General features: G+C 45.3%; 1 protein-coding gene across 5 annotated transcripts in view; it reads right to left on the bottom strand.

Annotated features, from left to right (window-relative positions):
• Positions 1-22,263, bottom strand: part of LOC139412988 (xin actin-binding repeat-containing protein 2-like) — a 52,981-nt gene that overhangs the window by 5,934 nt on the left and 24,784 nt on the right. For 2 of the 5 annotated variants that reach the window (XM_071159930.1, XM_071159931.1), the window contains exons 3-8: positions 16,634-16,809; positions 15,143-15,283; positions 14,081-14,170; positions 11,823-11,892; positions 11,359-11,462; positions 708-11,073 (exon numbers count right to left, since the gene is read on the bottom strand). In XM_071159930.1, the coding sequence (XP_071016031.1) occupies positions 708-11,073; positions 11,359-11,462; positions 11,823-11,892; positions 14,081-14,170; positions 15,143-15,283; positions 16,634-16,809 (10,947 nt within the window). Of the gene's footprint in view, positions 1-707; positions 11,074-11,358; positions 11,463-11,822; positions 11,893-14,080; positions 14,171-15,142; positions 15,284-16,633; positions 16,810-20,746; positions 21,081-22,263 lie in introns of those variants that run through there. The other 3 variants (XM_071159932.1, XM_071159933.1, XM_071159934.1) reach the window with 3 other exon arrangements.

The raw sequence follows: 22,263 nt of genomic DNA on the forward strand, positions 1-22,263 counted from the left end.
ATGTTGCAGCTTTAAATCCTAATCAGAATGATCATATAACTTGTTACTTTTTTTATGGAATATACATGCTAATTCTATACTAATACGGTCCGAGGAGGTGTGGTATATGACCAATATACCACGGCTAAGGGCTGTTTTTAGGCACTACGCAGCCCCCGAGGTGCCTTATTGCTAGTATAAACTGGTTACCAATGTAATTAGAGCAGTAAAAATAAATATTTTGTCATACCTGTGGTATACGGTCTGAAATACCACGGCCGTCAGCCAATCAGCATTTATGGCTCGACCCACCCAGTTTATAACTAGAAATATACAACCGCATCCTCACACAAGCATGAAAACATTAATCCATAACTTCCCATCACTGCTTTTTGCAAAAGCAGCTCTATATCTTAGGCATCAACAAAACCACCCCCCTGTAGACAAGCACATCATGAGGCGCTCTCTTGCTGTGTTTTAATGCATTCTAAACAGACTGCCAGTACCCATTAGATTCATTATGCTTTAGAAGTGTTAGTGTCTGTCAGATAAAAATAAAGAAGAAGAGCAACAAAGGGGAAATGCATCATTAAAAACAGTGCAGATGCAAAACTTTAATGCTGAATTTGAAGGTACTGTTAATAGCTTTTTACTTTCACACAAAAAAATATGTTAAACACACCATCACTCTCTATTAGTCTCCCCTCATGCTCCACGTGTTGGTTTACCCGTCACGACAGTCTCCTGCTGGTGTGTTACGATCTGTGATGTCCTCTGTTCTGAGACACTGAATCCCAGATTCTGGAACACACTCTCGCTTTCGGCCCAGGACTGGTGGAAGCTCTTCAGTAGGTCCTCGGTGGCGGCCTCCACAGGAACTGCCATCTCTTCAACCGTCCCTTTCACCACGTCGGCATAGGAGGGAGGGAGGGGGCGGGTCATGTGGCTCTCAGAGTGCATGCTGGTCTCGCTCCTCACCCCTCTTGTTACGGTGCCAAATTCATCCATGCCAGAGAACTCCTCAGTGACGGACTTTGTTTTGGAGTGCCCCGTCGGTTCAGACTCTGATTCTCTCCTCTCTCTCTCCTCTTGTTTCTCCCTCACTTCTTTGAGAGCATTACGATCACCCAAGTCAAAGGCATTCTTGATGGCCTTGATGTTGAAGGCAGGTGTTTCACCGGTTTTTGGCGTTTTGGGGTCTGCCTCTGGATCTTCAGTGTCACTTCCCAGTCTATCCGTGATGATGATGGGATCTTTTCTGATGTACAGCTTTGGTTGTGGGGATTCAAATTGATTGACCAGCTTTGACAGGTCAAGCCTAGGGAGATCCTCTTTCATTATGTCTATATTCACACCCTCAGGAACTTCCTCTAGATCCTCTGGACCCAGGCGCTCCGGGATTTCAATGGGGTCCTTCCGCATGTATGTCCTGCTCACCTCTGCCTTCTGAGCTTCCTCAAAGAAGAACTTCTTGTCTCTGACAGTCATCATGGAGTCAACCATATCAGCCACATCCGGAGTCGTCGTCCCAGTCTCCATCTCCTGTGTCTGCATGTGGATCTCAGGTTCAATCAGCGCTGGGGAATCCTCTCTGTCAGAGGCTTGCTCTGTGGTCAGAAACTCAGGCATGGGTGGGGGAGGGGTCATGCCCCGAGAGAGCTTCGCAGTGGTGTCCTTCAACTTGGCTAGCTTTTCTGAGCGGCTCAAGGTGGGAGAGGGCGTGGCCCTACAGAACCGAGAGGTAGGGGTGCGGGGAGGGGGAGGTGGTGGGGTTGGGGTGGCACCAGACCTGTATGACAGAGGAGGTGAGGGTGTCACTGTGAGGGGTGAGTTTGTTCTCCTCACTGATTCAATGCTTATGAAGGTAGGTGAAGGTGTTCGCATTGCAAGCATGGGAGAGGGAACTCTGGGATCAGGACCTTTTACTTCAGTCAGCTCCGGCTTTTTGCTCTCATGAGAGATCTTCCTCTCCTCAACCACTTTCTTATGGGTTTCGACTCTTGACGAGCCAATGCTTATTTTAGATATTTTGGCTGTTGCTCCTCCAAATCCTTTCTTTTCCAGTGCTGGTGCAGGTGGTGGTGCAGGTGCTGATGCAGGTGGTGGTGCAGGTTGTGGTGCAGGTGGTTGTGCAGGTGATGATGCAGGTGCCGGTTCACTTTCCTGTTTTGCCGTGGCTGCCATGTGTCCTTCTAAGAATACAAGTTTTGCTTGTGCTAGGTTTCTCACGTGGAAAATGATCTCTGTGAGCTTCTTCTTATTCTGCTGAATAGCAACCTGTGTTAAATCACGCGTTTCCTCCGCCCTCATCAACCAGACAGGGACCTCACTAAGTATTGTCCTCACTGAGTTTGAATCCATTTTCCCTGGATGAAGCTGCTTAATGTTAAATAGCAGCTTCTGTACCATTACACATTTCTCTGAATCTGTGCTCTCCTCCACTGATTGAGCTGAGCTTTCCACCATTGATTGAGCTGCTTCTGTCTGTGCTGCTGCCTTCCCTGCAATGTTCATGGAGACAGCCGTAGACTCTGCCTTCGACCTCTCCTGATGCTGCTGCATTTTGCTTACTTCTCCTTGTTGTTGGAAAGACTTGACCTGCTGCTTTTGTGTGCGAACCTGCTGTTCCTGTTTCTGGAAGCTCTGTTGAACTACTCTCGCATTAACAATCACTTGCTCGTGCTTCTGAATGTGCTGTTCCTGCATGCTTTGTTGACTATGGGAGACAGATATGTGGCAGTGCCCTGGAGCTTGAGCTACTGGCATGGTAACTAGCTTTGGCTCTTTGGGCAAAGGGACTTTAATGGCTTTCTGCTTTGGCTTTGTCTTCATTTGACTTTCCAGCTTTGTTTCCTTGGCAACTGCAGTTTTCTCAACCTCCTCAGCTTTCTCCTGTGTCACATTCATCTCCACCTTTATGTCATTTTTTGCTGAGCTACTGGTGGCCATCTGGGTGCTCTCCTGAACTACTCTGGTCTCACTCTTAGAAATAGTCTCCATACCCGTTTGATGTACATGTAATTCGTTTTTCACTGCTCGTTGCTCTTTTTCCACCACCTCGCTTTTCTCCTCCTTCTTCTCTGTTGGCAACTTCACTGTTCTCACCTTGAAATTTGGTGTCACTTTTGGAATTTTGATTTTGGTGGGCTGAGATGGAATCTTTTTTACTTCCTGTGTGAGTAAGGCGTTAGTATTCTTTGCATCCTCTGCTTCGGATGTGACGGCGGATTGGGTTTGAAGATGTACATTTTCCTGGACAATACTGGAGATGATAGACCGTGAGCTAGCATTCATACCACTCTGCTGCTCAGCTACTGAGGAAGAAATCACATTAGAGCCAGATTGGACTTTAATGTTGGACTCATGGTGAGGGTGAGCAGCAGGGACTGAAACAGACTGATGTTTGCCAGTGGAAACAGACTGATGCTTGCCAGAAGAAACAGACTGATGTTTTCTGGAGGCAACAGATGAGGCGAGTTCTTTCCCAGAAGAGGCCATCGAGGACTGATCAGTGGTAATGTGTTTCTTATCTGAGGAAATATTTCCAGATTCAGAGTTTGATTTTTTATTTACCATGGAGATCAACGGTTTGCTCAGGGGGATATGTGATAGAGCTTTCTTCATGGGCGGCTCTTGTGATGCTGTGCGTACTTTGCTTTTAGACTGAGTTTCCTCAGCCTGTTCATGTGTTACCTCTGAGGTCACTTTTGACTGCTCTGTTTTGTGTGCAACTGAGTGTTGTTCACTTGCAACATTGGTTGAGCCCATCATCTGCATCATATTAGTTGGAGGAGAGGAGGGAGATGTGACTCGTGAAGTGGCGGGAGTTGTGTCTTGTGACTTGTTTCTCTCAGCCTCCTCTCTTTGCACACGATACCTTTCCTCTGCCAGCATCAGTGGGGTTTTGAATTTACGGGCATATGGTTTAGGTTTTGCCACTGGTGCAAGTTCTGCAGGTGGGGGTATTTTGATTTTAGGGATGAATGCCTTTTTAGGTGGTCGTGGCAACACTTCCTGTGGTGGTTTTGCCACTGGGATTGGTGAAGGGATTTTAGTCATGGACACTGTCGAATCAGATTGAACCTGTGTGTTGGTAGTATTTGTATTTTCTTCCTGTTTACAACTGATTTCACTTTTGACTTCCTGGACTACTCCTTCCTCTTTATGTTCTGTTTGAACCGTCATTGGTTGAGGAGGTGGAGGAGTTGGTGGTGGTGCTGCTGGCTTTTTCTGCCATTTTGGTTTGACCAGTATTGGTTGCTTGGGTGGCTCAGGTTTTGGGATTTTGAATAAAGGCCTAGTTTTAAATGGCTTTCCAGGTGGTGGTGTAGGCACTTGGTGTGGTATTGAGTTTAGCTCTTGCTGTGAGGGCGGTGGAGGAAGAAAGTCTTGCCCTGCCACTGATGGTGGGGGTGGGGGAGAAGGGAAAAAGTCGGGCTCCCCGCATTCTACTGGGGGTGGAGGAGGTGGAGGCGGAAGGTCACTGTCCTGTCTCATAATCAGGGGACGGGATGTGGGAAACATTGGGCTACGGCTTGACAGGGACATTGGGCAGCCTGCCACTGGTGAGGGAGCGGGAGGAAGAGACATCTCAGACTCAGAGGGTGGAGGCGGGGACGTGGGAGGAGGAGGGAAATGAATCTCAGGCGCCCCTTTCTTTAGCATACCTTTTCCCTTCATGTCCAGGTTCCGGAAATTTGTATTCAGATTTTTGACGTTGTGTTTTTGTGTGACAGTCTTATGCTCTGTCACTGTTGTTTGCAACTGTTTCATTGTTTTTGTTTCCTGTGTTTGCTTTGAAACAATATTAGTTTGAGATGTGCTTTGTCTTTCTTTCATCACATTTATGTCTGAGGCTGCTTCATTCTCAGTTATCTGATTGGCTGCTTTAATCTCCTTCATCTGATTCGTTGATGTATTATCAGTCGTCTGATTGGTCATGTTTTTCTTGTTTATGAAGATGGGTTTAGGGGGTGGTGGTATTTTCTGTTTCACAGCCTGTTCTTTAACATGTGTCTGCTGTGAGGACTCAGACATATTGACTGTTTTGACCTGTGTGGTCACGTTCATGTGTGAGACTTGCGTTTCTCTCTGTGTTTCTTTCATCACATTTATGTCTGAGACTGCTTTATTCTCAGTCATATGATTGGCTGATGTATTCACAATCATCTGATTGGCTGCTTTATTCTCAATCATATGACTGGCTGATTTATTCACACTCATCTGATTGGATGCTTTATTTTCGGTCATATGATTGGCTGATTTATTCACACTCATCTGATTGGATGCTTTATTTTCAGTCATCTGATTGGATGCTTTATTCTCAGTCATCTGATTGGCTGCTTTTTTTACAGTCATCTGATGGGATGATTGATTCACAGTCATCTGATTGGCTGCTTTAGTCTCTGTCATCTGATTCATTGATGTATTATCAGTCATCTGATTGGTCTGGTTTTTCTTCTTTATGATCATGTTCTTAGGAGGGGGTTGCATTTTCAGTTTCACACTCTGTTCAACACGTGTCTGTTCTTTAACTTCAGTCTGTTCTTTTACATGTTCCTGCTGTGAGGCCTCCAAAATATTTACTGTTTGTACCTGTGTTGTCATAGAGTGTTCCTCTTGGGTGAGGGTCCTGCTGCTCTTCACTGATTTGTTCTCGGTGTACGTCCCAGTGTGCTTTTGTGTGGTGTCCTGTGATTTACTGCTCTGACTCTGAGACAGGTTTTTCACAGCAGGGGCTAGATTGACTGTGACGTTCTCATTCTTAGCCACATCTGAGTATTCATGGTCCATCACTTGCTGTGTGGGTAATGAATTTTTCACATGAGCTCTGGGAGCTTTCCTGGGAGGATACTTTCGTACTTTCCGATTGGAATATTCTTTTCTCTGCATCAGATTCTTTATCGCTCCTTTAACATCTCCCTTTATCACCTCCTCCTTCTCCATCTGTGATTGCTCCTCATCCTGGTCCTGCCCCTGCCCTTCGTAGAGGCATTTTATGGAGGTCTTCACATCTCCCTCAGTGCTTCCCCTGCGTTGCATTCGTGGGGATGTGGATGGTTCTAGTAACAGCTGTATTGTGCCTCTCACGTCCCCCTGTTCACTCACTTGGTGCTGGTAAAGCTTTTTCTCACTCGAGGCCTCATGCAAACCCTTCAGCGCAATATGAATGTCTCCCTTTACAATCTCCTCCTTTTCCATCTCTTTCACTGCCTGCTTAGCCTCTTCTAGTGATTTCAAGGTGCCTTTGATATCGCCGGGCACTAAATCCTCAACAGTTACCTCAGTCTTGGTGGTCGCCGACTTCTCTAATGATTGGAGGGCTCCTCGGATATCACCTCTGACAATTTCTGGCTTTTCCATTTCCTTGGCTTGGTTTTGAGCCTCCTCCAAAGACCTCAGAGTGGTGTGCAGGTCCCCTTTCACCACTTCCTCTTTCTCTATCACGACTCTCTTGCTAATAGTTTTGGTCAGTGAGTCCAGGGCCGCCCTCAGATCTCCCTTGACAATTTCCTCTTTCTGCAGGTTGTCCAGCAAGAGAGCAGGTTCCATCATGAACACCTTCACAGTGTTGATGACATCTCCATGGACAATATCGTCGTCAGCCACTGTGCGTTCAATCTGCTGTTGATTCTTCCTTAGTGTCATTTTGGTTTCCATAACGTCGCCACCAATGATACGTTCCTTCTGCGCCTGTTCTTGTTCCTCATTAGGTTCAAACTGGAGTTGTTTGAGGTAATCCAGTGCCCCAGATTCAATACAGGTGGAGTAAAAGCTAACGTTACCCCTTTCCGTGTCTTCCACCCTTATCCTTTTAGATTCCTCTGACCCTGGGTTGGACAAGAGACTGTGAAGGGTCCTACTGACATTGCCTTTGATGATATCCTCCTTCTCAATGCCACCACCGTCTTCTTTATTGAGGAGGGAGTATATAGTCATTCGCACATCTCCCTTTTCATCTTCTTGAATCAGAATTCCACGTTTTGAGGAGCCCTCCTCCTTCAGTAGGTTGTTGATGGCCTCTTGAATGTCGCCTCTGAGGATTTCCTCCTTCTCAACATTGAATCCCTTTTCTTGGTTGAATAGCTGGTTTACTGTTGTGTTGATGTTGCCTCTCTCGTCCTGGTCTATGACTATCCCTTTCTCTGTCATTTCTCGTCTGTTTAGGAGGTTCATCATGATGTTGTTCAGATCCCCTCTGATCACCTCCTCCTTCTGGATTTCTGGAGCATCTTGGTTCATGAGTCTGTATTTTGCCATTCTGACATCTCCGATCTCATCCGTCTCAATGAGAATCCCTTGTGAGTCAACCATTTTCTGACAATACAGCTCTTCAAGGGTCTCTTTGATGCTCTTCCCCATTATTTCAGTTCTTTCTACACTGTTCTCATTAAATTTGGTTAAAGGAGTGGTTTCAAAAAGCCATGTTGTTGTCTTTACATCTGCTTGTGGGATCTCCTCCCGGGTGACAACAGTCTCTGTTCCGTCTGACTCTTTAATGCTGTCAAGCGGCTGTTTTTCAAAGAGCCACACAGACTGTTTGACATCTCCTTTCATCACTTCTTCTTTTGTCACGGTCTCCATTTCATCATATTCTGAGCCCTCGCCATGGATCTTATCGATGCTGTGTGTTTCAAACATCCACGAGGCAGTCCTGACGTCCCCTTTTTGGATCTCACTCACGCTAACAGTTCTAACATACTTCTGGGACAGTTCATCTGTCTCAAAAAGGTGTTTGTTTGTCTTCACATCCCCACCCTGGATATCGTCAACTGTTTTAGTCAACACTTTCATGTCCTCAGCGATTTCATCAAGAGGTTGTGTTTCGAACCTCCACCTGGCCGTGCTGACATCACCTTTCTGGACGTCCTCCTCAGTGACAGATTTGATGACATAGACGTCGTCTGTGTCCTTTATTGAATCCAGAGGTTTTGTCTCAAATAACCACCGGGCCCCCACCACGTCTCCTCTCATGATTTCTTCCTTTGTCATAGTGGTTACTTCATGGTAGTGGCCCTCTTTGTCACAGATTGCATACAGTGGCTGATTTTCAAACATCATGGTGTAGCTTTTCACATCCCCTTTCTCTATATCGTCCCTGATGATGCTCTGGAGTTTTGAAATTTCAGTCTCGGTGGACTCCTCCTGGATTTTATCGAGAGAGTAAGTCTCAAAAACGAAGCGTCCTTGACCAACGTTTCCTCCCAGCACATCGGTTACAGTGCGAGTGTCCTTGGCTTCCTCTGTATCCTCGCGGATAGTGTCTATAGGTTGGTTTTCAAAAAGCCACGTGTTGTTCACCACATTTCCTTTCTGAATTTCCTCCGCCGTCAGGGTCTTCAGCTTATGCATTGTTTCAGATGAGGTTGAGGTCATGATGTCGGAAGACCGATTCTGAAAGAGAAACTTCATCCTAGACACATCTCCAGACTGGACATCAATCTTAGTCACCCTCCTGAAGGCACCACTCTCCTCCCCTGTGAGGTTCTCCAGGTTCTCTGTCTCAAAGAGGAAGCGAGCGTGATGCACATCTTTGCCTTGGACGTCCTCTTGTTTGACAGTGCAGGTTTTGAGAACGGTCTCCGATTCGGACTCGGAATGGTCACAGATGTTATCGAGGTTCTGAGTCTCAAAGAGCCATGTGCATGTTTTGACGTCCCCTTTGTTGACCTCCTCAACCTCAGTCTCATTCCTCACCTTATCTGCTTTCTCATACAGATTGTCCATTGGTTGAGTCTCGAACAGCCACCTGCAGGTTTTTACATCACCCTTCTCAATTTCAACACTCTCCTTTGTCTTAGTTTCATCTTCTTCATTGTTGCTGAAATGTTTAATACCATCGAGGGGTTGAGTTTCGAATAACCACTTGGCTGTCTTGACATCACCCGATTCAATCTCCTCCTTTGATATACCTTTTATAATCTGGAACTTATTGCTACTTTCATCAAACCCATCAATAGGACGTGTTTCAAACATCCACCTGCAGCTGCGAACATCTCCTTTTACTATCTCCTCACGTCGCACGGTTTTCACCTCGTGGTAGTGTCCCTCGCTGTCTTGCATGGCATACATCGGGGTGGATTCAAAAATAACTTTGTTTGATTTCACAGACCCACTGGTAACACCTTCAACTTGAATTCTCTGTGCCCCCTCACATCTGCTTAAATCCAAGGTTTCAAATCTTTCCTTGTGATTTGTGACGTCGCCCTTATCAATTTCTTCAAGGTTTATAGAGCGTGTCATTTCCTTCTTCTCCTCCCTTATGTTTTCAAGTGGTTGACTTTCAAAAACCCACTTCTGATGTCTAACATCACCCTTCTCCTCCTCGGACGCAACCATCTTCTGAAGTTTCCCTACTTCAGCCAGATCCTTCAGGTTCTCCATTGGCACTGTCTCAAACAGATGTTTTGCTGATCGCACATCACCTCCTACAATCGCCTCTGAGAGAAAATGTCTGGCATTGGCGTTGTCTTTCAGAGTATCCATCTGCTGTGTCTCGAAAACCAAGCAGTGCTTCCGCACATCAGCTCCAATAATCTCCTCCTTTTGCCTGATGCTTTGCCATTCCTCATCTTTAATGGAGTCCAGTGTCTTTGTCTCGAACAGCCACCTCCCCCGGTTCACGTCTCCCTGCGAGTTGTCCTCCATGGAGACGCCACAGATCAGCTTCACCTTGGCAGGGTCTTTGTTGATCATGTCCAGAGGCTGGGTCTCAAAGAGCCAGCGGGAGGTCTTCACGTCTCCTTTCTCCATCTCCTCCCTGCGGATGGCGGTGATCTCCAGTATATTTCCAGAGTTGCCCCTGATGACACACATGGGCTGGGTCTCAAACATCCGTGTGGTTGTCTTCACTTCCCCTTTGATCTCCTCAAGCTCTGACTTCAGGTTCAAGAAGTGGCTCTCCTCAATGGTCTCTGTGTGGCTGAGGGAATCCAAGTGTTGAGTTTCAAACAGATACCTGGCCGTTTTCACGTCCCCTCCTGTAATATCTTTAGTGAAGACAACCTCCAAGGCTTGCTCATCATCCTGGTAGATTTTATTCAGACAATCCAGTGGCTGGGTCTCAAAAAGATATGTGGCTGTTCGTACGTCTCCTCTCGCCAGCTCGGTCAATTTCCCTGTCTGTACGGTGGAGTCTGGGGTGTCTGCACGCAGCGCATCCATGGGCTGGGTCTCAAACATCCAGGCTGTGTATTTGACATCACTTCCTGCAATGATTTCCTGCTCAGCAATGTTCTTCACTTCATCATCCTCATCTGGGGTGTCATCTTTAATGGTATCCAGCGGCTTATTCTCAAACATCCAGCGCATGGACTGCACTTCCCCTTTAAGGATCTCGTCCCACTCCAGGTAATCTCCCTCAGGGCTAATACATTCATCCCCACCACTGTTCTCAAACACATAGCAAGCCTGCTGGACTTCCCCGGTCATCTCATCTTCACTATCCAGCTGTGCCTGCTCGATCTCAGTGACGTCGGTGAAGTAGTCCTTCTCCATGGTCCTCCGAACCTCTGGGTGCATGTGCTTGTACAGGCGCTTCAGCTCATTGAGGTTCCTCTGCTTGGAGTACTGCTCCTTGTTGAATATGTATCTCTGTTGGCCAGGCTGCTCCTGAGGCGGGAGAGAGTCACAGCACTCGGGGACCTCCTGGGGCATTAGTTCAGCGGGTGGAGGAGGGAAGTGCTCCATGGTCTCATAATCCATGGATGAGGCTGAGACAGCGGTAGAGGAAGAGACAGCCCCTGTTCTCATGGTGGATGAGGTTGAGGCATCGGTAGATGAGGAGACAGCCCCTGTCCTCATAGTGGATGAGGCTGAGGCAGCGGTAGATGAGGAGACAGCACCTGTCCTCATAGTGGATGAGGCTGAGGCAGCGGTAGATGAGGAGACGGCCCCTGTCCTCATAGTGGATGAGGCTGAGGCAGCGGTAGATGAGGAGACAGCCCCTGTCCTCATAGTGGATGAGGTTTCATAGCTCGTTGCTGCTGAAGCTTTGGATGACTGTTTAACAGTGGAGGAACTTTCATAGCTAGCTGCTGCTGAGGAGGACTGGTTTACCGGTGCCCATTGAAACTGGTTGTAATCCAGATCTATCTATGGTTTAATGATTGATGGAAAGAAGGACAGTGATAGTTGCAGTCAGAATATGAAGTGAGAGAAATGGAAAAGAGGACAGTATAGCAGAAAAAAGCATAGAGTAGATTTAAGCAGATAATGACATCTCTGAATATGTTTGTTTTTACACAAAATTCTCACATCATCCAATTTACTCAGTACACACTACCCTGAAAGTGAATTCCCCTGCTTTGATGGTGATATCATGGCATCGTCTATAGACACACTATAATGGCCATGTAGATAAACAGACTTCATCATTACCTTAATTTGCTTGCCCGGCGTGGCCTGTTCTATCGTCTTCTCATACTGCTGCTTCAAAGCCTGAGTGGAGACCTTTGGTAAGTCCTCTCCTCCTATGACCCTAACTGAAATAGAAACAGGAAGCAGTTGTCTCATTAAATGATTCTCAGTTTGAAGCCCAGGTGGTTTGGAGGAAACTAAAATTGTGTCTTTAAAACCTACCATTTACAATTCCGAAAGTGGCACTGATTAACCTATTCCCAGTTGCAATATTTTTTGCCTTCCTATGCCTTGATTTAATTTGTGGCCATGCACTGAATTTCTAATAGAAAAGCATCTGCGATACAATTCAATTCGACACCTCCTCTGTAATTTAGGCTTGGAGAATAATCTCCAGCTTTTCAACAGTCATTACTATACAACGTACTCTCTAGGGTGTGATCAAAAAAGCCCAAAATGTAAATATGAATGGTATTATACTCTACCCGTTTCATCATAATGGTTTTCATAACTGGAGGCCACGTTGCTTTCTTGAACTCTTTGATCATGAGTCACCTGTAGTGAGATGGAGGCAAGCGGTGAGCACAATAGGCAATTCTTCTCATTGATTTCCTTTCCACACACTAACAACAGAAAGGGTGTGTAAGTGGAATGTTCATTCGTAATGAAAACAGCATTTTTCTTACCACGTAAGGTTCATTTAGTCCTGCATCTTTTTTAGTTTACTAAACTTTGGTAAACAAATAAAGTGATATGTGAAACAAAAAGTGTTACAACTATTCACGTACACTTAATTATAGATGTAGTTGCAGGGGCAGCTAACATATTGAGTTTAAACAATTAGACTTATTGAGTAGATGTGGGCTGAAATTATGGGAAACGGCCTAGCAGGCTTCATGATGGGCTCAATATGCGTTTGTGAGAAATAGGTTGAGTTTGAGACTGCACAGTTGCAGGGTTAAGGGTCCAACTGAATATAAAGACAAATTAAAATGTATATACAGTTGAAGTCGGAAGTATACAGACACTTAGGTTGGAGTCATTAAACCTCGTTTTTCAACCACTCCACACATGTCTTGTTAACAAACTATAGTTTTGGCAAGTCGGTTAGGACATCTACTTTGTGCATGACACAAGTCATTTTTCCAACAATTGTTTACAGACAGATTATTTCACTTATAATTCACTGTATCACACTTCCAGTGGGTCAGAAGTTTACATACACTAAGTTGACTATGCCTTTAAACAGCTTGGAAAATTCCAGAAAATCATGTCATGGCTTTAGAAGATTTTGATAGGCTAATTGACATCGTTTGAGTCAATTGGAGGTGTACCTGTGGATGTATTTCAAGGCCTACCTTCAAACTCAGTGCCTCTTTGCTTGACATCATGGGAAAATCAAAAGAAATCAGCAAAGACCTCAGAAAAAAAATTGTAGACCTCCACAAGTCTGGTTCATCCTTGGGAGCAATTTCCAAACGCCTGAAGGTACCACGTTCATCTGTACAAACAATAGTACGCAAGTATAAACACCATGGGTCCACGCAGCCGTCATACCGCTCAGGAAGGAGACGGGTTCTGTCTCCTAGAGATGAACGTACTTCAGTGCGAAAAGTGCAAATCAATCCAAGAATAACAGCAAAGGACCTTGTGAAGATGCTGGAGAAAACACGTACAAAAGTATCTACATCCACAATAAAGCAAGTTCTATATTGACCCAACCTGAAAGGCCGCTCAGCAAGGAAAAAGAAACTGCTCCAAAACCGCCATAAAAAGGCCAGACTACGGTTTGAAACTGCATATGGGGACAAAGATCGTACTTGTTGGAGGAATGTCCTCTGGTCGGATGAATCACAAATATAAAAGTTTGGCTATAATGGCCATCTTTATGTTTGGAGGTAAAAGGGGGAGGCTTGCAAGCCGAAGAACACCATCCCAAACGTGAAGCACAGCATGCATCATGTTGTGGGGGTGCTTTACTGCAGGAGGGACTGGTGCACTTCACAAAATAGATGGCATCACGAGGGAGGAAAATGATGTGGATATATTGAAGCAACATCTCAAGACATCATTCAGGAAGTTAAAGCTTGGTCAAATATGGGTCTTCCAAATGGACAATGACACCAAGCATAATTGCAACGTTGTGGCAAAATAGCTTAAGGACAACAAAGTCAAAGTATTGGAGTGGCCATCACAAAGCCCTGACCTCAATCCTATAGAACATTTGTGGGCAGAACTGGAAAAGCGTGTGCGAGCGAGGATGCCTACAAACCTGACTCAGTTTCACCAGCTCTGTCAGGAGGAATGGGCCAAAATTCACCCAACTTATTGTGGGAAGCTTGTGGAAGGCTACCCAAAATGTTTGACCCAAGTTAAACAATTTAAAGGCAATACTACCAAATACTAATTGAGTGTATGTAAACTTCTGACCCACTGGGAATGTGATGAAAGAAATAAAAGCTGAAATAAATAATTCTCTCTTCTATTAGTCTGACATTTCACATTCTTAAAGTGGTGATCCTAACTGACCTAAGACAGGGAATTTCTACTAATATTAAATGTAAGTTCAACAGTTGAAGTCGGAAGTTTACATACACCATAGCCAAATACATTTAAACTCAGTTTTTACACAATTCCTGACATTTAATCCTAGTTAGGATCACCACTTTATTTTAAGAATGTGAAATGTCAATAATAATACCAGGTAAGTAACGATTTGTAATAAGGTTTAAGTGTATATTACCTCCTGGCCATGGGAGTAGGCCACTTGCTGAGTGGTGGGACTGACCTCCCTGACACTGCTCCTCACTGTCACCTCCTGTGAGCTAGACACCTGTCAAGAAAGACCACACAGACCGTTCACACACTCGGCCTACATATTTATGATTCACAAACACAAATGTCTCCAGATGCCGGTGGGTGTGGTTTACACCGGTTCTACTTTACGGGGTTACGGCGGCATACAGTATTTTGTCACGGACCCGCTCGACTAGCGTCTGTTCCTGTCGCTGACAGGTCGCCAGCAACACACTCTCACACAAACACTGTAGCTAGCAGTCACAAACACACAGCAGTATTGTGTTCCCCCTGACAGCAGACCATATTTAGCAGCAGGAGTGGAAAATATGAATGTTTAGAGAGCAAAGCTTACTGGGAAATGAATCTGCTACAAATAATACATGATTTCCTATCAATTGCAGTAATTTGAAAATACACCAAATGCACCTCAAATAGGTTTTCGAAATTGAATACCTGAAATTGGACTTTCTTTCCCTGGCATTTAGAGCATAGAAGCATACATGCCAGAATAGTACTGCCTCCCTGAGACCACCTAGGTCTGGTATAACATGTTGTTGCTGTACAACTTGCCATACAGCGAAAACAAAACAGCATGTGGACCCATTACCTGAGCTGCAGAGACACATAAAAAGGCTCTTGACACACAGTAACAACAACTCAACAAAACCCACTGCTCCACATCTGACCACAGCCCCATGCATCATGAAGTATTTACACAAGCCCACTCTCTGAATCCAGCCTGTTTTTAAAGCTCGGCAGGATGAGAGAGACTGGGCAAAATTGAACCGACTTCTATGAGATCCAGTGAGATCACTACAGCATGCTGAGTCATCACACACCTCTATCCCCGTGTGGCTGTGACCTGTATATGGGCGTTCTGCCTTGTTATACTCGAGATTTGTATGACTCAGTATGGTTCAGTATGCTTTACTATGGTAGTGCAATATAAATAAATAAGAATACATTTCTATGTATGGCTTATGCTTTGCCTGTTTAGTTGCAGTACCTGCACGGATCTCTTTTCTACATGGGCCTGGGTAACGCTGGTCTGGGACTGGGAGGATGAGGCGTACTCCTGGCTCTCAAACTGTTTCTTCACGCTGGCCAGACCCCCTGGCAGAGAACAGGCTTCCGACTCCTCCATAACCTATGAAGAGAAGACATAGGCATCATTCGTTCGAGTCCTCGCCATGCAAACAGTTCTCATTAAAGTATCTTCAGGGGTACAGTGGTAGTTAATGCAGAAGTGATAGTTCCCGGGACTTCCTGAAGGGGGCATAAGTGAGCAGCATATTCCACAGGACTGGACTACTTTCCCTAAATACAGTAGGGAGTTATGACTTGGACCTCTTGACGTTTGCAAGAGAAGTCTCCCCACACAATTGGAAATCCCAAACATCTGTGACATCAAGTCAAATCAAACTAACTAGTACAACACAGTATAACAGTATCAAGCAATGTTTTAGCGGCATATGCAGACAGTGGCTGTCAATGTATTGATGGATAATTCTGGTCCAGATTCTGTCTGTTTCCCCTCATAGTGTGCAGTAACCCTACAGCCCAGCCTCCCACCGCCAGCTGTCAGCAGCCTCCCCATGGGCTGTGACACTGGGATCAACGGAGGTCACCGCAGAGGCACTGGCAAATGACACCGATGGCCTCAGAGCAAATCTATATTGCTGTCATTATTCAGTACTGAATGTAAAAGTAAATGATGCGTGATGAATGTTGATATCCCACTACTTGTCTTCAGAATGTTACAGATTACTGTGTGGACAGAGGGTCCTGGAATATGTGGTTGCTGGAAGATCTTTGTCGTGTCCAGGAATATTCAACACTGGGTTTCTTCATGACAAAAGAGGAATTCTTTCTAATTATGAGGATTCTCAATATAAAAAGGCTTAGGAATATAAAAATGTCTTCCTGACGTTCCTTTCAGTTCCAATCAGATAACCGTGACCTGGGTATAGAGAAGCTGAATGGAAGGCAACAGACCAGGGAAGAGAAGCCGTATAATAGTGAATAATAGTGAACCGCTGAGAATAGTAAAAGGCTAAAAGGCTGCGGCTCCGATGGCTTCAGTCCACAGACTGAGTTGAATTAATGGCCTCGGCTTAATACATGCCCTCGTTTTCAATTACAGGTTGGACACAGTGTAAGCTGCTTCCAGAGAGGTGTTTCTTTACTCTGATGAACCAGGCACGTAAAACTCTTTTTTGTTTTTTTTACACAGCATGTTTGTGTGGTCGTGGATGTCTGTGTAGAATCGTTTTGAGAATGCGTCATATTTGGAGGTATGTGAAAATGTTCTGTTAATAATTAAAATGGGATTAAAATGGGATGCACTGGCAGTTATACCGCGCGCATTTCAATGTGTGTGTTTGAAGGTATAGTGTCTGTCTTCCTGTCCTGCCTGCTTATCAGCCTGTCTAGTTATTATCCTTGGAGTGTCTTTCCCTCCATCTCTCTTTACGTCCTTGTGGAAGTATCCCCTTACCGTGGCGGATGAGCTGCTGGCCTCCTTCTTGGACACGGCAGCCTGATACATGGCCATGCGTTCCTTTAGTGACACGGACTCCGGCTCCTCGCTGGTGGGCGCTCCTCCGTCTCCTTTCCTCTGACTCGCCACCCCTTCCCTTTCCTCAGGACGTCCTGACCTGGTTCCACCCGCAGCTGCAAAACGCAACAGTTTACACTACAGGACATGAGAATGCAGTTCATGCACATAAAGAGCCGAATCCAGACTTGAAAGCGTCGTTTGTCACACGAATGTCTGCGTTCGTTCTCATCCTTGATTTACAGTAAATCCGTGGTTTACGTAAGAGTCGGATCAGTTATGAGTCAACCTTTCTGCGTTTCAGCTCATTGATGTCCACCATTTTGTGGTGCCAATAGACTAATGGTCAAATAAAAAAAACATGTACCAACAGAATAGATACTTTCAAGAGATACTTGTTGAAATAACCACGGAGGACATTTTAACAGGACGTATTGGAAAACAGCTGTGCTAGCTACGTCCTATTATCTGTAAGGACGGGGCCATGATGTAACTGCGAGCGGCAGAGCGACAACAGTGACCGTCTCCACCAGTGGAGGCTGCTGTAGGGAGGACGGCTCATAATAATGGCTGGAATGGAGTCAGTGGAATGGTATCAAACACGTGGGTTCCATGTCCCATTGACTCCATTCCAGCCATTATTATGAGCCGTCCTCCCCTCAGCAGCCTCCACTCATCTCTTCTGCCATCCAAGTTAGCTTCACACCTCCGTCCGGCTTGTTCCAGAACCACGTCCTGTCACATGTCCCTTACAGGACCCCTCTACACATAGCCATAGGCAAGACAATGGGGATTCACAACGGATGTCGTCATGAAACTGAAGCAAGTCAAACTCATCAATCAAACAGGACTGCTCTAACATCACACGCGCACACACACACAAATGGACGCGCACACTGATTAGTGGTTAGTACAGTACATCCCTGTAGACGTCCAATTAGAGTCAAGTATTGATTTATGGTTGACTCCGCTACGCTACAAGGCATCATTAAGCCAGTGAGATGACTCCACTGAGGATCTCTCTAACACCCACACTGGACCTCAAGGCTTTTAGCATGTTGAGTCTGCCGGGGTTATAATGCATTGAGATTAAAGAGGGCACGGATGGAAATGGTAATTGTGTTATGTAGTACACGTTGACATTTCTACGTTGTGGATTTTCTCTGCTGTTCCACATACTGGGGGGGGGGGGTCGTAGCCAAAACAGACGCACATGGATAGAACACTGGTATATTTTAAGGAACTGTTCCAATGGTATCTCGGCTACAACTATTAGCGAATAAGACTATTCTTTGCTGGGTACATACCGTACGCATATACCCCTATGGAGAAGAGCTAGTCGCCCTAATGGCTGTCAGACCACTTTTAGAAAAGTCCTATGAATACATGTGTTACTATCTGCCGGTTTGATTTCCTATTCCTGGAATTGACTGGTTGTCTGACCGGATGACACAAGTCAAACATGCTCCCTACTTCAAGTCTTTTAAAACAGGGCCAAAGTATTTCTCACAGGAGCCAAGCACTTGGATTGGCTACCATGTGATGAAAGCACGTTCCCTTAAACCACCATTTTTAGATCCTCCTGCTATGGCGGGCGTGTTAGTGTTAACCAATCACCCTGCGCTGCCGAGAGATACCTAGAGGATTACTGACCCGCACAGCAACGTCCAAAAATAAATCTGGGTTTTACCCGCTCTTGACTATAAATACGGGTCAGATACTCTGCACCTGAGGTCACCTGAAACCTGACACTCGATTAACACAGCGAACGAGGGATAATGCCCTCATTTATCACTGGGGATAAGTGTGTACCACACGTCATGGATCTGGTCTCGGTTTCCCAAAGGCATCTTAAGGCTAAATTGCTCGTTAGAACCTTCATAGGAGCATCATTAAATCTCCAAGCTGTTTCCCAAAACCATTATTGACGTTGCACTGGAAAACGTTTGTAATCTAACGCCTGCCTCGGACCACTCGTAAACAGCAAAGTGCGTTGTTAGAGGCATTGTTTGCGTTCCTGCGTCACTTTATCCACAGCAGATCTCCGGTAATTAGACTAAGCCACATCAATATTTGTAGCCGTAGGTGGTAATATCTCTCTAGGAGCTGATCCGTTGTCAGTATTGTGGAATAATTATAATGTCAAGGAAAGATTTGAATGGAGAAAGCTGATCCGAGAGCAGCACTCCCTTTCTATTGATCCTATCAGTATTGACACATGCGCCAACAACACACTTACTGACCGTTCTCTCTGCCTGGTGCTTTGGGAAACGTGTGTTATGTCTTCGGACGTTGTAGGAAAGATGCATATTTTAAACAATCCTGGCCCTAAATTACATGGCTATCAGGAAACTGGGCCCTGGGCTGTCAGTAAGACAGACAGACATACAAGCGGTTCTGATGCCATAAAAACAGTGACAACAGTCCCTTGGTATGTTCAGCCTGCGAGCTGAGGTATGGTGGTGAATGAATGCAAAGCTCGCCGTAGCGGGGAAGTGAGGTAACTAAACCAGGCTCCATGAGAGTCGCAAAATAAATCCTCTTCTTTTTCTACGGCCCTGTCTGCAGTCATGTTTCCCAGTAAGGGAGTGCTGCTCTTGGATCAGCTTTCTCCATTCAAATCTTTCCTTGACATTATAATTATTCCACAATACTGACAATGGATCAGCTCCTAGAGAGATATTACCACCTACGGCTACAAATATTGAGGAGGCTTATTCTAATGAAGGGGAGAGAGAGAGAGAGAGAGAGAGAGAGAGGTCAAACACAAGGACATCTCAAAAGAGCTCAGTTTCTCCAGAAGCCTAAAAGCTTTTTCATCTACATCACTGGCGCGTTCGTCTGTTTAATTAGTGATATCAACCGATTTCAATGATTATAACATTTACAAATGACTTACTGGGTAAGATGCCATAATCTTCCAGCAGATTACCATCTGTTTGCGTTTTGACATCGCTGTCTTAAAAGCAGAGGTGCTTTAACTGATTTTATTTTCCTATATTAACTTCCCTTCCATGGAAGGCCACCTACTGTATCATTAGTCAGCAGTGCGTTTGCGGAAACTCCACTTGGAAAAGTCTATGGGGGAGACAGTATGTGTGGGGGAGGCCTTGCATCTGGTATGCATGGCTCAGTGGCTATATTGAGCTGAGCCAGCCCCCCCCCCCCCCCACGGTCACTGCTGCTGCTCTGCCTGTGGTTATGTGATCAGAGGTGGGCTACACTACTAGCTAGCTAGCCTCATGGAACCACAGACTCAGAGCAGCAGCTGAGATCCTGAGCCAAAGCTTGCTGTTCTGTGACTCCAGTTCAACTGGCTGTTCCCCAGGCACAGAGACGACGCACAATTATTAAGCTGTCAAATGGATCAAAGAGACCACTGGATCGGCCTCAAGTACTTGGTCACGATGTCTCTACTGAGTACGCTAACAGTCGGACAGTCGGAGAGCATTCCAGGCGAAATAACTAAGTCATATCAGATTGGGAGAAACAAGCTGACTTCATGCATACTTAACAATCCCTCATCCTCGTGGAATCATGCTTCCTTTCGCAATTTTACATTTTATTCATTTAGCAGACACTCTTATCCAGAGCATCTTACAGGAGCAACTAGGGTCAAGTGCCTTGCTTAAGGGCACATCGACAGATCCCTCGCCTAGATAACGCAGGGATTCGAACCATCGACCCCTCGGTCACCGGTCCAATCAGCATCATCTGACAACTCTATACTTCTGGAACACATTTAGAAGACTCTTGCTGTAATTCCAGTCCTGTTACATGGTAAAACAACCTAGTCGTACAGTACACGCAAGCAAAAGCTGTATAAAACTGAAAAGGCAATCTACTGTCAACACAGTCAATTTACCATTCAGCCTCTCATTCATCCAGTACATATAGTATCTCTCTCTCTCTCTCTCTCTCGCTACATATCTCTCGAAGTGTCTTTGTGTGTCTCACTCAAATCAATCATGTGACAATGAATGTCAGTCCACCTTTACATGCAGAGTATTGCAACACACTGAAAGGCTATGAAGGTTGTAAAGACTGGCTTACTTACTGTAGTGCTCTCTATGCCTTTAGCACGACCGTGTACCTCAGACAATACAATCCCTCAGATAATGTTGAAGGGCCTTGAAATCCCCTGAGAGCAAGCAGCAGGGTCTTTTCGCCCAGCCGTTAAAAGAGAAAACTAAACAAAACCCTGGGAGGTGATTTAATGAGGGTTGGAGACCGGCTCCAGCAGTGTTGCGATCAGCTCAGCTCTGTGGGGCCTAGTGGACAGTGACAGCTGATTTTATTTTAGATGCCCCCCCTTCCTAAAAGACGGAGCTCAGGAGGGGTAGGGGGGGCTTTTTTTAGATGAGGTACCCTACATTCCCTTTACCTTAAGTCACACGGACCTAACGGAACAGACGTTCCTCACTGAGACCTCGAAACCGGACCCGCATCCCTCGTTTCTCAGAGTGGAGGGGAAAAGACGAAGGGATGGGGTGGGTAAATCAACCCAGTGAGAGGACCGACCCAGATAACCTCATACACGTCCCCAAATCCAGAAATATTGACAACGATGATTCACCATGATGACGTTCTTTTAATATCTTTGATGATGAAATGCGTGAATCCACCCTAGGCTCCCTTTTAAGAGCCACAGACAGCAGGACTTTTTACATGCCAAAAACTGAAAAGTAGAAAATGAAGGGGACTGAGTAGAGGGCAGACACCTGAGGTTCAGGGATCTCCCTTGGCTGCCCGGGCCCAGATGGGGAACAGGGATACCAGATGGACAGGAGTCCCCTCTGAGACCACAACAGAGCCGCCTGTCATAGCTCGCCCTGATGCATCAGCCATGATCATGGCATTTACAACACACTATATACAAATATATCTCAGATCTTAGTGTGTGTGTGTGTGTGTGTTTGTGGTACCGGGCCTGTCTAAGTAACTGAGTGACGCTGCTCCCTCTTTGTGCCATCGAGGCTCCCTCCCCTTAAGTTACTGTCCAGCCTTTCTGAACTGCCTGGCTGAACAGCACCTTATCATCTGAAGATGGAAGAACATCGCCCAACACATGCCAGATCTCTACATTAGCTTTGTTTGTTTTAACAAGCGTATTTAAAATGATCTTTGTAATGAAAAGCACTACATAAAATAAATCTATTATTATTGCTTTTATTATTATTATTAAAGCCACTTGTGTTCTGGGAATCGAAACATTTCCAGGAACTGTTACAGAAATGCATGCCTTAAAGCTAGAATCCTTAGTTGCTAGATCCATTTTTGGACTTGATTGATTCCCATTGATTCTTGAAGAGTATCTTATAAATGCTTAATGAGTTTAGTTCAACTGTCGTACCCCATCAGAACCCCAAATAGCTTTACTCCAATGTTTATAAAACATCATGAATGTAAACAAACACTGTAGAGATTCAAAACATGGTTAAAACTATACATTTGATATCATAAATTTGAGTGTGGTTAAATTTCTCCAGCACCATTACTTAGCTTTTTTAGCTAAACAGGGGCGGGGAGTGTGTTTTGTTATTGTTTCAATTAAGAATTCTATCTTAAGA

The sequence above is a fragment of the Oncorhynchus clarkii genome, chromosome 7 (genome assembly GCF_045791955.1).
Source record: "Oncorhynchus clarkii lewisi isolate Uvic-CL-2024 chromosome 7, UVic_Ocla_1.0, whole genome shotgun sequence".
Lineage (NCBI taxonomy): Eukaryota > Metazoa > Chordata > Actinopteri > Salmoniformes > Salmonidae > Oncorhynchus > Oncorhynchus clarkii.